The sequence below is a fragment of the Bemisia tabaci genome, chromosome 8 (genome assembly GCF_918797505.1).
Source record: "Bemisia tabaci chromosome 8, PGI_BMITA_v3".
NCBI classification, from domain to species: Eukaryota; Metazoa; Arthropoda; class Insecta; order Hemiptera; family Aleyrodidae; genus Bemisia; species Bemisia tabaci.
The window spans coordinates 44,965,499-44,980,179 of NC_092800.1; the positions used below are offsets into that span (position 1 = coordinate 44,965,499).

At 39.3% G+C, this 14,681-nt stretch overlaps 1 protein-coding gene across 1 annotated transcript in view; it reads left to right on the forward strand.

Annotated features, from left to right (window-relative positions):
- The window catches only part of LOC109040651 (ras-related protein Rap-1), a 95,633-nt gene that overhangs the window by 61,646 nt on the left and 19,306 nt on the right, over positions 1 to 14,681 (forward strand). Inside the window, exon 2 of the mRNA XM_019056640.2 lies at positions 6,804 to 6,957. Coding sequence (XP_018912185.1) covers positions 6,866 to 6,957 — 92 coding nt within the window. The 5' untranslated portion in view covers positions 6,804 to 6,865. The remainder of the gene's footprint in view (positions 1 to 6,803; positions 6,958 to 14,681) is intronic.

Below are 14,681 nucleotides of genomic sequence, written 5' to 3' on the forward strand. Positions count from 1 at the left end.
GTCTTATAACTTCTCTGTTTTAGCGCATGTTGTACGTTTTTCTACCGTGCCGAGGTAGAGCGCCATATGAACATTCAAGAGTTGCCAAAACGCCCCGGATAAAACATGTTTTTTTGAGAAAGATTATGCGTATTTTTTCTTTAAATTTTCAGACATTTTAGACAAAATTGTAAACAGAATTGTTGGAAATATTGAAGAAACCTATTTACAATGTTCCCAGTAAATCAGGTTTTTATTGAAGGATATGTGGCAACGTCTGAAGGTTCATACGGCGCCCTTCCTTGGAACGGCAGTTCTGCTCTTCTGGGGAAATTTTTGGAGGAAGAAAGGTTGAGGAGGAAAACAACTGTCAAAATTTTAGTATTGGATGGTAGATAAGTTTCAATCGAAATGCTTTAAGTTAAATAATCGGAGAAAAAAATCAATCCAGGAAAATTTGGGCTTAAGTCATTCTTTTTGACCAGTGGCGTGGCGTGCTTTGCGATATATCGATTGCTATGCCATTTAAACCTATCGAAAATGATCGATAGACAGGGTGTTCGCAGCGAACACTTTAATACTCGATTCTTACCATACGTTTAAATGGCAGAACAATCGATACATCGCAAAGCACGCCACGCCACTGTTTTTGACTATCTCTGTATCAATAAGATGAGATAGCTCAATGAAAAGAAAACAAAAATCGAAACCAAAAATTTATGAAAGCGGACTTCTGAATTGATTCCCATCCCCATAGCCGTAAACTGAGAAGCTTTTAGGAACTCCGGCGAAGATACGGCTTGAAGAGAACTAAAAAAATATATCATAACACTTTGCCCACCCCTTCATCTCGAATACTTGAGCGTCATTCTCACCCTCCGAAAATTCCCTCTCCTCCTCGTTTCCCGCGGATCTGAATTGTCTGTAGTTCAATCATGCGGATTGGATTCCTCTTTTTTACGCCTAACGTTTCTATCGCTGCTCTTTTATCAAGCGGGGGAAAATAATGACGACTTTCATCCAGCGGCGTCACTCCCAAGCGAACGGATTTGCTGGAGTTTTCCTCAGTGCTCGGTCGGGTTAACTCAATCAAACTCATTTATTTCAATCTACAGTGAAAATAGAAGACGAATTGCATTACTGCAAAGGCATTAAGCGAAGTGAAAACTTTTCTTGACGCTCTTCAAAATGAAACATGTCGATAGTGAAGCTGCAAAAATGCGTATCTAGCAGTGTTTGAAACTCACAGGCGCCAACGCGCCAAATGCGCCTAAGAACTCGGTCATGGCGCCTAAAAAATGAAGGCTCTGCGCCAACGTGGCCCCTAAAAATTGCCCCTGTCCCCTTTCTAAAAAAAAATCCTAATCTTTCTGTTTGGTGATTTTTTGAAATTTCGACGCACGGCACCGGATTCTAACTTTTCATTAAATGTGCAATGACACGTAGGCAAAAAGTCAATTTGGCCCATAAAAAATCTGCAATGGCCCCTAAAAATTGAGCTTAATGGGCCTCTTGGCTCCTGAAACTCAAAGGTGAGTTTCGAAAAAAGAAGCGAGGATTTTGAGAAACTGCAACGGAAATTTGCATTTTTACAGTTTCCCCATCGATGTTGTCGCAAGAAGTCTTTCTTTCATAATTTTTTTCATAAAAATACATGAATATTTTCCTTTTAGATTTACATTTAATTTATAAAAATCTTTAAAAAGTCTCCTTGAAAATTTAAAAATGAAGCACCCTCTTCAAAATCATTTTATCTTCAATTATCAAGAATATAGAGATTGATTTTTTCTCATCAAGGTATATGTATGTTTTCATGGGTACTTCCCAAGATATTCGCGTAAAAAAATAGAATAACGTGTGCACGCTCTCTCCTGATTAAACATTTTGAAACATATTCAAATATTTTATTCACTTATTTTTCCTAAAAAAAAGGACTAGGTTTTGTCGTTTGGTTTTCTTATGCTTTACATGGAGTGTTCTTTGAAATTTTCACACGCTTAATTGGAGAAAAGCAACTTAAATCAACATAAATAGAGAACAATTTAACATATGGACGGGAATTTTTAAAAACTGCAATCGTTATGCGTGTTTCTTCAGAACTTTGATGAAGGAGATACTACGGTCTTCGGAAATTTTGCAACGCTGGCATGCACCTCTCCACTTTCATTTAATAAAAGTCCGAGACAACATGAATATTCTCGTCGTTTCAAGGGACGTATTAATTTTGAGCTGTGGCTCGAATGAGAATTTTTAAAACAAATTGAATACTTTAGTAAACCTGGTCGATAATATCCCTACAAAGTTGCCGAAATGCATGCCAAAAGTGTTCAATTCTTGTTTTCCGATCCACTAACATGAGGAAATGACCTGAAATGTGGCATTGCTGACTCCAAGGGATCGCTTCATCATTTCATTTGCAGCTCGAACATCAGCCGAAGGGCCAGGCGAAGGGGTGCATCGAAAGGGGGGGGGGGGGTTGTGAGAGGGTGGGAGGCGGGGGTCCAATCGATCTCTCGCACTTGACAGTGCAGCAGATGCAACCCTTCCTCTACTCCTGCCGGTGGTGTCAGACCGGCGCCAAGTCTATGTTCCTTGATCTCATGTCTGTCTTGATGGATAGACGAAGTGCACTTAAAAACGTAAGCTCAAATTGGTGTAGCTTCTCCCGTAGAACGAACCTATCCCATATTAAAGTGTAAAATTAAAGTAGGGTATTAAACAGAATCGACAACAATGGAATTGGTTATTGTAGTAGGACGGGCCACTCGACACAGCGAGTTTATAGTGGTGAGATCGACCTTGAACCTTCGATTTAGCGTCACTGTTGCGGCAATGCAGGGAAAAACTTGCCTTTGAATATGAAAATTAGGCGGTAAATTTACTAGCTACCTTGTTATACATGCGGTTAGTGAGGCGATAATTATGGCATTATTTTCGAAAAAGTGCTCATCGTGTTATGGGATGTTGCTAACTAAATGCAAATCATTCTACAGGGTGTCTCAAAGTTAAATGCGAATGTTTTCAGAATCGATTTTTTGAACCACAGTAAGATTTTTTGTTCTATATGAAATATGTCTCAATAATCCCCTCCCCCCTTCAGAGTTACTTTTAGAGAAAGCATTAGAGAAAGTGTGAGTTATAAGTATGATTTCAGAGCCGGCATTTTGATGAACACTCGTCACAGATGAATCGCACAATCTTAGCATGGCTACGCAAAAATGAGAATCCATTTCAGGTTAACCTAGTGGTTAGCGTGTCTAACTTTAGGTCAATACTGCCGTGCTAAGCAAGAACGCCGTAAATCCATCAAGATTTTCTCTCGTTTTTTGGAACTTAACACTTCATAAAATAAAAAATGTTTTACCCATGCACCTCAATTTTCAGGTTAAGTACTTGATAGTAATTGCGAAAGAACTCTGTACAAACATTGTCCTAATGTACACAACTTTCTCTGCTATTATACATCGTTTCCAAAAAATATAAAATGGCGTTTACGGCGTTTTTGCGTTGCACAGCAGAATAAGTCCCGAGTACAAATCCCGTTAATATAGTTACAAGTTTTCTCGGAACTGACAAGTAGATCATCAGGAACATATTCCACTCGGCCTTAATCCCTGAAAATTTGAAAAGCCTAGAGGATGGATGTGCGAATCCCTTGAAGTCTGCGGACAATATATAGAATCTGTTGGTGGCTGTAGAATCCTAACGGAATACAAGCCAATTAACCAGTAGAAAAAGAATGAGGGCCATTTTTACAAATGATACATCAGTTGAAAAAAATAATATGGGGGTTTATCTCTAGAAAATGTTATGAAAATATTTAATGTTTCAAATTAACTATACTTTATAATAATGTTAATGACAGAATACAGCTAAAATAGGAATGAGAATTGAGAATATTTTATTCAACAAGCAATTTCTCCGCAACGCCTCACAAAGAAAACAAAAATGCAATAGTATGATCTACAATCAACCACAAAACTCAATGAAAGCCCTTTAATTTAAGTCTTAAACGGGCAAACATTTGTTAGTGTAGAAAAATCCACCACCAAACTCACTCGAAATCACCAAATAAAGTGGCAACCCAGAGAATCCATTCGGTTATATCTATGCGTGTAATGTTTAACTTAATATGAACGCTGTTGTTATGCTCTTGCGTTGCGTTCTCAACTTTAAATATTGCATGTCAGCTTGTTCAGCTTGTGTGTTAGGTATTTCAGAAGTTGGATTTTGACATAACGCAAACTGCAGTATCGTGTTCGTCGTATTTTAAACTATGTTCAACAACTGCAGAAACGCGTATTTCGATTTTAAGTCATGGCAGACTTGCTGTCATACACTTCATTTTCTACGTAGACAACTAATTAATGTCATCTCTTGAAAATGTTTTGATTATCTGTTATTTTTCTTCTCTATGTGAAGATAACTCTGTGAAAAGGTCAAGCCATGATGTTGATTTGGTCTCATTTTTAAACAAAGAAGAGCCGAGATTTTGAAACATTACAGTCGATATACGCGATTTTGCAGTTTCACCGTCGTTGATATATTTCAGATGTTCGTTTAGTGTGATTTTGAACCAGTCTTTGAAATTTTCGTTTCTGATGCTCTTTGTGGTGATATTTATCTCAAGGGAGGAATCTATGCGGAATTACAAATCACCTCCTGAATTTTTACAGTGAAGTGAAAAGCTCAAGTAGCTCAAGTAGTAGCTCAAGTTCATCACACGCTACTTGCGACTCTCGAAAGATAAAAAAGTGTATAGTGATATTTGGCAGCAGTGCATGAAGCTCGCAAAAAATGCGGATCATCCAATAATAGATTTGGTCTTTCATCAAATGCAGTCGCATCCCTGGCCAGTTTAATTTCGTTCCCCAACGCGGGATTTTTTTGTGCCAGACGTCATGCCGGTTGCGGGAGCAGGGTCTGCAGGCGTCGCCAATAACGGTCCTTCCTTTCAAGCTGTCTCCCTCTCGCTATTTTACCTCCTTATTTTCTCCATATCTAAAGCATTGTTCGAATCTCGTGAAGTAACAAATAGAGCAGTGACGAAGTTGGCGATTATTTGGCAAAATTAACGAGATTAAGAATCGGGTTGGAAAGTGTGAAAATTTGAGAAAAAAGTGAGAATGGTAACTATACATTCAATAATATGCATTATGAATGCGTATCTTCTCAAATTTTTGAATGTGCTAAAGAAAACAGAGATCATTGCAGCTCAACTGATATAACTATTTTAACGCAGCTGTCGATTTGTAGTATAATCGTTTATTTGAAGGCGATTTTTATTTAGCGGTCGTGCCATTCCTTTCTTTCCTCGATTTCTCTAATTAAATTCTTTCTTCTCGGTGGTTTTTGAATTTTTTTGTGCTTTTCAATTGTGTGTAACCTGCTCTCGCCCTTCAAAAATATCTTTCAATCGGGAGAAAATTTATCTGAACAAGGGAAAACGAACCAATAATACAAAATAAGACATTAATCTCTTTTTGATAATACTAATTTAGCCTTGGTGCTTTTTTAATAAGTTTATTCTCCTACGAGGCCTTCCTATTACAAATGATCATCATCAGGCAGGAAAATATATCACATCGTCATCTTGCGGCCAAAGTATCACAACCGCCATGCGACATTAAAACATTTCCGCCACCATTTTATTTTTTTACAGGGAAATTGTTCAAAAAAGCTGTCCGAAAATTTCACTGAAATTTTTTTGCTACCGATAAAATTCAGTGAAATTTTCAAACAAATTAAACCACAAATTTCTCTTTAAAAAAATAAAATGGCGGCGGAAATTTTAATTGTCGCATGGCGCTTGTGATATTTTTGCCGGAAGGTGTCGACATGTTAAATTGGTCACAAATGTTTGGTTTACCAAAAACAAAATACCAAAACATAGAAGAAACATCGTATTTAAAATTCGACGTATGATATTATAGGTTTAATAACTACAATATTCAAAAAGATAACAATAGAGGGTAAAGGAGTGAAGATCAATACAATCAGATGAGTGACCAAAACCAGTACTTAATCAGTCAAATCACGTCCAATGATGCGGTCTGTAGGTGGAGGTAGAATTGCCTATGTGCGTTTCATCCCGATCAGCGACCGCACTCGTTTGGCGTAATGCTTGAAGTATTCATGCAGTCTTGTAGGCGCTATTATGTGTTCCGCGCTGACGAGAGATCGCAATATGTTTGGCGAGATCAGGAACGATGATACAGCATTGGATTTGAAAGAAACTGTAAAAACAGAGGAGAGATAATAATTTTGAAGAATGGGTGGGTAAAATTGATACGACGCTACATGCACAGTGCAGACGAAAATATTCGAATGGAGAGTCCATCGAAAATTAAATCTAAACAAGAAGCAAAAGCCTCTCTTTTGTAAAATGAATCCACTTGTTGCACTGGAGAGGAGAACACCGCAGTTTGTTGGCGGTCGAAACGTTTGTTTTTTTTCCTGTAAGTTTTTTATTTTTTTAATTATTTCTCAACTCTATGTAGTTTGAAATATTATTTGTTTAATTTATTTTTGGCTTGTAGCTCGATTTTTTTTCGATCATTTTACTATGTTCTGCGCAGCTTATCCGGCCTTTGGCATTTGAATTAAATTTATAACCTTGGTTGAGTCCAGCTAAAAATTTTCAAAACCACTAATGCATCAATAAACTGATTAGTGGACGGATGCATACTTTTCTGCAGGACGGAATGTGGTAAGACGATGTGGTAAAAGTCCTCCGAGCGTGCGGCATTATCAATCATCCTTCCTGTCTCGTGTCGAGGCGTCCTTTGCATTCAGCTCTAATCTTGACCGTCTTGTGTTCACAGAGGCGCAAAATGACAAACTCAAGCTCAGTTCTTTGATACAAGTTGAACGGACGCAGGGCATCATGAAGGGACGACACCACTTGAAGCGGAGGTTTAGCCTTCAGCCGGCATCTTTTCTCAGGGACAGTTCCACGCACCATGAGCGATCCAAAAGGTAATCTTTCTAGATATTTCGTGCAGTAAATAGAATGAAATAGTCGCAAAAAAAAAGGTTTTTTGAAGACACCGTTGATAAGGGTGGAGACGACTTGTAAAATTCTTAATCGAAAATTTAAGAGGATTCAACTCTCGGGTTTCAATCTGTCATTTCAAAATGTCCTGAATTTTAAATGACACCTCATCTCCAAATTTTTTAAAGTACGATTGTTCGGTTATCTATCCGACTGTGACTTAAAAATAAATGTTGAATAGTGTTACTATACTAGTCTTTTCAAATTTCAATCGTGCATTCTTGTATTACAAGTCCAAAATTAGTGCACACACGTCTGCATTAAAATCCTTAGTGTGAATATGACCCAATTAATTATTCCTTCCATCCAGTCGGTAGCTAGATAGTTTGTCCCATTTTTTTAACCGATACCTAGTTTGGCCAAAAAATTTAATCCAAGTTATACTTTGGCTTCGTTGCTCACGTCACCAATAGCACCGCCGCCAATACAAATAAGACAAACGGAGCCAACACAACATGGAAATAGAGTGAAAGAGAGGACTCGCTTTGATGAAGGCGCAGAGATACCACTATTCGTGCTTGATGGATGTCCGTGTTGTATCTGCAAAATTGAAGGCGCTATGACGTGAGGCGTGAGCTCGCGATGCCCCGCTCTAGACTTCAAATGAACTGTCGCTTTGGTTCGGGAGAAAAGTTTCAAGGAGCCAGACCCAAAAAATTCTCTCTTAGTTTCGGCGGTGTAGATATTTGATTTCTATGTCTCTTTTTCTTCATTTTAATGCCTTTATTCTTTTTTTAAGATGTATTTTTAGTCCTATATCTAAAGATCGGATGTGACAGTCTCATAAAATCCGCGGGGTACGTGTTTTCACCGATCCTTGGATCAGTTTGGCCTGGCTTGGGTATCTAAGAGTCAGATTCCATTATTTAGCGAAATCTCAGCACCTATACCATTATTTATAACTTAACTGAGTAAACTATTGGTTCATACAGCATTGCACAAAAATCTATCGGATAAACTTTATCGAACCACAGAGACGTTGGACCAAACAAAATTGGGCAGAGTCTGGCCGCCATTCAGTCGAACATTTTGCAATCAGGTATTACCATTCCAGGACCGTTCATGAAGCACGTGTCGCTTTGATGTGAGAGGGTTGTCAAGGAGAGCGTTACGCCACACATGACCATAGCAGACAGCGTGTCTGGAAATGTTTTGTCATTTGTGTATCAACTTTAAATAATACGAATAACTTGAATAACTTGAACTGTTTAAACCCGAAACTACCTCATCATGCACTATACTGCCGTGCCAAGGATGAACGCCGTATGAACATTTCGAGAATTGCCAAATTTCCTTCGATAAAATGTTCATTTTTGAGGAAAGTTATGAATATTATTCTTTGAAATTATCAGGAATTTGAGGTAAAATTGCGAGCCAAAGTATCTGAAAAATTGGAATGAAAATATTCATAAGTTTACCAGAGAATTCGTTTTTTATCGAAGGAAATTTGGCTACGGCTGAAGGCTCATACGGCGTTCTTTCTTAGCACGACAGTAAAGTATAAGCATACAAATTTGTTGAACGAGACATTTCTACAACGTTACATAGAAACTCTAATTCTCATAATTAACTAAGTTGATTCATAACTTCTGACCTCTTGCCACCCATCAGAGGGCTGCAGCTGCACTACCCCCTAGGTCAATCCTAGATCAATTGCAGGCACTAAATTCCAATCCTGTGTCAGACACATACTACCCCTCATCAGAACAACCGCGACGCCCACTTCATCCCTAAACATCGCTTTTGCTTCTGAGTTGCATCAAATGGGCCATGGTTTTGTACAAGTTCCAAAATTATCGATCAGAAGTTTTTACCCACAGTGTACCCATTTCGAACGGTGAGAGTCATTTTCCAAGGAAATCAAAAGCTCATCCTCGTGATTCGGAAAGTTTTCCTCATCTGGAAATGCAGATTTGATGCAGCTAAACGGACATTAAGAGAATGCAACTTCTTGAATTTATTTCACAGGAAAAAAAATAATATGTTCCTCTAGCACATGGGATGTCTGGTGATCCCCAGATGCTGAATTTACTGCTCTCACAGTTAATTTAAGATCCTGTGAATGCAAATTCAACTGCGTTGGCAATCCAGATAGCATCTTAGAATCACCGGACACATTTTTGACATCCTCGGTGCTAAAACAGTATACATTTTTTTCCAGTGTCGAATCAAAACCGTGTTGTAAATTTTCGCGAGATACTCTAAGCCTTTTTATCAATATATTTAGACCATAATGAGGAGGGTGAAAGTACAGGGGTGCGTATCTCGGAAAACACGATTTTTCAGGAGAGCTAGAGGACTGAAAAAAACCACAATCTGAACCAAGCGTTTGGACTCTCTTTTATAAAATAAGACCTACAGAAATAAAAAAATCTTGGAAGGTATAACAATATTCTTCGAGTCTTTTTCAAAATTAGGGCTCGATTGAGGACTCCAAAAGTCTGATCATTTATGGTCAACATCGTCGTACAGGGACCAACGGATAGGATACAGAAGAGCGCCTTCAAAACAATGCATAATCTCAATGCGAAATTCTGATACCACTATCTGTGCGTCACGACAGTCATTTTGCATAGTAGGCCAATTGAAGGCGAATCATTAACCCATGCAGCCGGCTACGAATTTCAGCAATGCGATAGATGTTTTGTACGGGACAAAACCTCTGGGGGTGCCCCACTTGGCATAAGAGAAGCCCAACTCCCCGGGGCTGCCCCCCTTGGCATCCTCGGGGGAGGCATCCACGCCGTGGATGCCTCCCTGAAGGATGGTCCGGATAATTTGATTCAGGCGTATATTAGAGATGACAAATGCATTTCCACGCAACGGCCTGTTCCGCGCCTTCATGAAAGTAAGGCAACTTACTGTTTCAAAATTTCGATCGCTTTGAGCTGTATCTATAAATACTTCAAAATGACTTCTAATTTTAGGCACCTTAGTTATTTCACCAATTGATCTGTTTGGCAAATAATGCACAGACATTTTCGAATATGACAAATATGAGCCGCGCCCAAGCGGGTGCTTCAAGTGTAGTGGAGATGACCCACGGACCTCTCTTAAACGAAGAATTCACACATTCGACCCTTATATTGAGCCTCTAGCGTAGATGAAGCGTTAAGTAACTCGATTGACTCTAATACAAGTGACCATTGTGATAAACCGTCAGTTAATTATTGCCGTTGCCCAAACAGTGAAAAATGGACATGAACGCCGCGCGCCGCCAGTAATACCTATGTAGAAATGACACTCGAGAGTCTCTTCGAGAGACAAACATATAGCAACTTTTTAGGACCAGGGAATTCCTGAAAATATATAAAGACACAGAACAGCTTATCTGCTCACGTATGCTGTAGGCGCGCGGGAAACACTGAGGAGAGCGCCTTGTGCGTTAGGAGGGCTGCGATGCAATGAGCCACAGATCTTGGCGCCACGCTCGGATCTCGGCTAAAATTCGGACCCAGCGCCACAGAGTGTGGCGCACTCCTGCAATCCACACTCCTGCAAAATCCTCAAATTTCCGTTATGTTTAAAACCGCTTAAGTGCTGGTGCAACCTGCCACAAAGTTCAGCTTACAGTTGACTTTCCGCTCATCTTTGACTTTCGTGAAAAACTGCCCAACCAACTTTGATATGCAGCTAACTCAAAAATTGAGATACCCATTTCTGTGTTTTCACCATCGATAAATACATAGACACACAGAAAACGGGGGAAGAACTTAAAATGGGTAATTCCTCGTGTAAAACATTTTTCATGAATTTCAAAAGCAATATCCCAAACAATCAGACCAAGCAAATGAGATCTGACTTACAGTGTCGCGAACATCGTTCTCAACGCTCAGGTGGCAGGATACCCCTCCGCTTCATCGCACTGGCGCGATTCAATTCGGGGAAATTTCAGAATGGTTTACATTCACAAAAAAAGAAGAAAAAAAACTGGATCATGAATATTCGAGACTGGAGAGAGGGGCAGCTAGAGGGGGCCTCGGGGGAGCTCCGCACAAAGAGACAAAGAGGGAAAGAGGGGCGGGGGGGGGGAGAGAAGTTATTCCATAAAACGAAGGGAATGAATTCAAATCAAATTATGCAAATACATCAGCGTGGGGTATTTATCCAAGTTAATGAAAGTTGACTTTCCATGTTCGTGGTAGGCTTATGGGCCTGCGAATTAGACTGCGCTCTAACTGCGTTTCATAACTGTTTGATGATAAGCTGGAATTTGGCCACACGTTTTCGACCGAGTAACGACCGGGTCTGGTGACGTCATTACAGGCTCCCGTGTTTCAGGGAGGGAGTGAAACTTCAAAGTTTCCTCGATGAATTGTAAAGAGCCTCCCAAAATTTCGCCCCATTTTCGGTATTCGATTCCACCATCGAAACAAGGTTTAAGTGGAAGCTTACAATAACAGAAAACTCCGGAAAAAATTTCAAGGTGAGTATAGGAACCGTTTTCGAGTTACGGGGGGGCAAAGGGGTCAAACTCCGGCCTTATTTTTTGCTATTTTCTGGTTGAATTGATGTGTCTACGGGGTTGTTATCGTTATGTAAACACATGTTATACACACCGATTTCTACGTATTTTTACACGCAAAATCGAGTTTTAATTTTGACGAGTCGATTTATCGATCGGTTATATGGATTTTTTAAGATTCTTTACGGAAAATCGACGATTTTTTTGAGATTGAAATTGTTCACTTTTTATTCATGGATGAATAAATGCACCTAATATGACTGCAGTACACCGACACCTACGGTTTTTTTTCTTGTAGTATCGATGTTTAACGTTAAAGAGTATATATGTGAATCGCTCATATCGAATTTTTGCGATTTTTTGGGAAAATCAATGATACATTGGTATTGAAATTGGTTATTCTCCATCCGAGAACAACCGAATTTTGGGTTTGAACACATTTCCGGTCGGGTCGATTTCCAGTTGAGTCAGATTTTTGATTGGGGCACATTTCCGGTCGAGCAGAGTTTACGGTTGTCGATTTCCGGTTAAGTAAAATTCGGCCGGACGATTAGTCGATTGATTTGAGTTTCCGGTAGGAAAGATCACCGGTTGAGTAAAGTTTTGGTTAGCAGGGTTTGATCAGTTTTTCGGTTGAGTAGGATTTGTGGTAAATTTGAGTTTCCAGTTAATTAAAAGATTCACTTAAGTGAAACAAGTGTCCCGTTTAATTGAATTATCCCAATTTGTCAATTGACGATTTGCGTTGTCCAGGAAGATCATTGATTTTTGGATCCAAGAATTCCGAGGGACGTGACAGAAACAAAAAAGAAACACACATGCTGATTATAAGAGAGAAAAGTACATGCAAACTTTAAGATAGAAATAAATATCTTTGAAATCTTTATCTGTGTATAAGTCGCAGGGAGTCGGCAATCTCGGCATTTTGCAAGCTCCATACTTGTCAATTCGTCAAATTGTAATTACTATAATATCGATATAACAAAAATGTCTTTACACCTTCAAATCCAGCGATACTCTCCGCTTTGCCAAGGAGTTAGTTTAGTTGCTTAACCGAACCTTAACACAGATTATTGATGACATTTCACAAACTCAAGAGTGTGCTAGCTGGCACCATGTATCCAAGAAGAAGGAGCTAATGCATGCTTGAATTCAAAGCATAATAATTCCTACTTCCAATCTCGTTTTTTCACTTTAAAAAAATGTAATTTGTTTATTAAACACGAATAGATTGCAATTTGCCGGCGATTGCTAATTGCCTGCAACATATATACCTGAGAATGTGTGTGAAGAAATAAATGAGAGAAAAAATACTGACTGAACAATCACAATCACAGCCTGTGCAAATGTTAGTTAAACAATACTAAATCACGTTATCGATGGTAGAAGTGCAGAAGTGCGAATCTCGGGAAAAACGATTTTCCAGGAAGGTAAAAAAACTGTCTGCGTTCCTCTTTCTTGTCGGTAGAAAGGTAGGAATTCTTGAGGATAGCAAGAATAAGATGTTTTTCCAAACTTTATCGGCAGTTTCAATAATTTCTTAAACTGTTAGAAAATACGGCAGAAATACCGAGATTCGCACTTTTGTTACTAAGAATTGACACTTCATCAGGAGATACGCATTTTTGCAATTAGTGTTTTAAACTTTTTGGTGGATTTGGATCATTTAACGACTTAAAAAAGGGTTTCGAATTTAAAATTCCTTATCAGAAAACATTTAGTTGGTCATCGATGCTCCATCCATCCATGCTTTACGCATTCCTAATGGAAGAGTGAACAAAGTACCTTTTCTTCAATATTGATTATTCAAAGAAAGCTTATTTTATCATTCACAATCACCTTTGAGTAAGTTGCGATCTTGACAACAGCGACTCTTTCAGTTCCGCTTCAGAATACGACGACCGAACCAAGGGACTTAAAATACCAATCTTATCCAGCCGCCTGCAATCTCTCCCTTGAAATCAGACGCAGAGACGAAAAACAATCTTATTATTTTTTCAAAAATACTAAGATAATAATTATTTTTTTTATTTTTTTTATTTTTTTATTTTTTTTCTTATTATTATTTTTTTTTTCATATTATTTTCATTATTATTTTTTTTTATTTTTTTTTTATTTTTATTTATTATTTTTTTTTTTCATTCCTCGGAATTTTTCGAGCATGCGGCTCGATTTTAAACCTAAAATTATGAACTTTTTGGTCAGCGTCATTGAACAAGGTCATTCACAATGAATACAGAAGAGCGCCTTCAAATCAATCCGTAAACTTAATGCAAAATTCTGATACCACTATTCGTGCTTCGATGCAGTCATCTTGCATACCCGGCCATTTGAAGGCGAATCATCGACTTCGGACTACGGGGTACGAATTACGGCAACGCATACGATATTCAATCGAGGAGCCAAAGCTCGGGGCCGCCCACCTGGCTCCTAAGAAGCCGAAGACGGGGGCGAACCCCCTGATCCCTAAGAAGCCGAAGCCAGGGTCCAGCCCCCTGACCCCTAAGAAGCCGAAGACGGGGGCGAGCCCCCTGACCCCTAAGAAGCCGAAGGCGGGGGCGAGCCCCCTGACCCCTAAGAAGCCTAAGCCGGGGGCCAGCCCCAAGACCCCTAAGAAGCCGAGGCCGGGGGCGAGCCCCTGACCCCTAAAAAGCCGAAGACGGGGGCGAGCCCCCTGACCCCTACAAGGCCAAAGCCGGGGGCGTGCCCCCTGACCCCTAAGAAGACTAAGCGGGGTGCTGCGCACCGGGTACCTGGAAATCTTAATGACACGGATTCGTTATCCACCCGAAATTTTACTTGATCGGAAATCGAAAACATTGATTTATTTTTTACCGGAAATGTGCCCCAATCGAAAACTTGACTCAACATGAAAACGACATGACCGGAAATGTGTTCAAACCCAAAATCCGGTTGTTCCCGGATGGAGTATAACCAATATCAATACCAATATATCATTGATTTTCCTAAAAAATCGCAAAAATCGATATTAGTGATTGATAGGTCGAGTCGTTAACGGTTAAAATCGATTATACAAAAGGAAATACGTAGATTCCTGTGTACTACAGTCATATTAGGCGCATTTACTCATCCTTGAGTCACAAATGAACAATTTCAATCTCAAAAAATCGTCGATTTTCCGTAATGAATCTTAAAAATTCGATGTAACCGATCGATAAATCG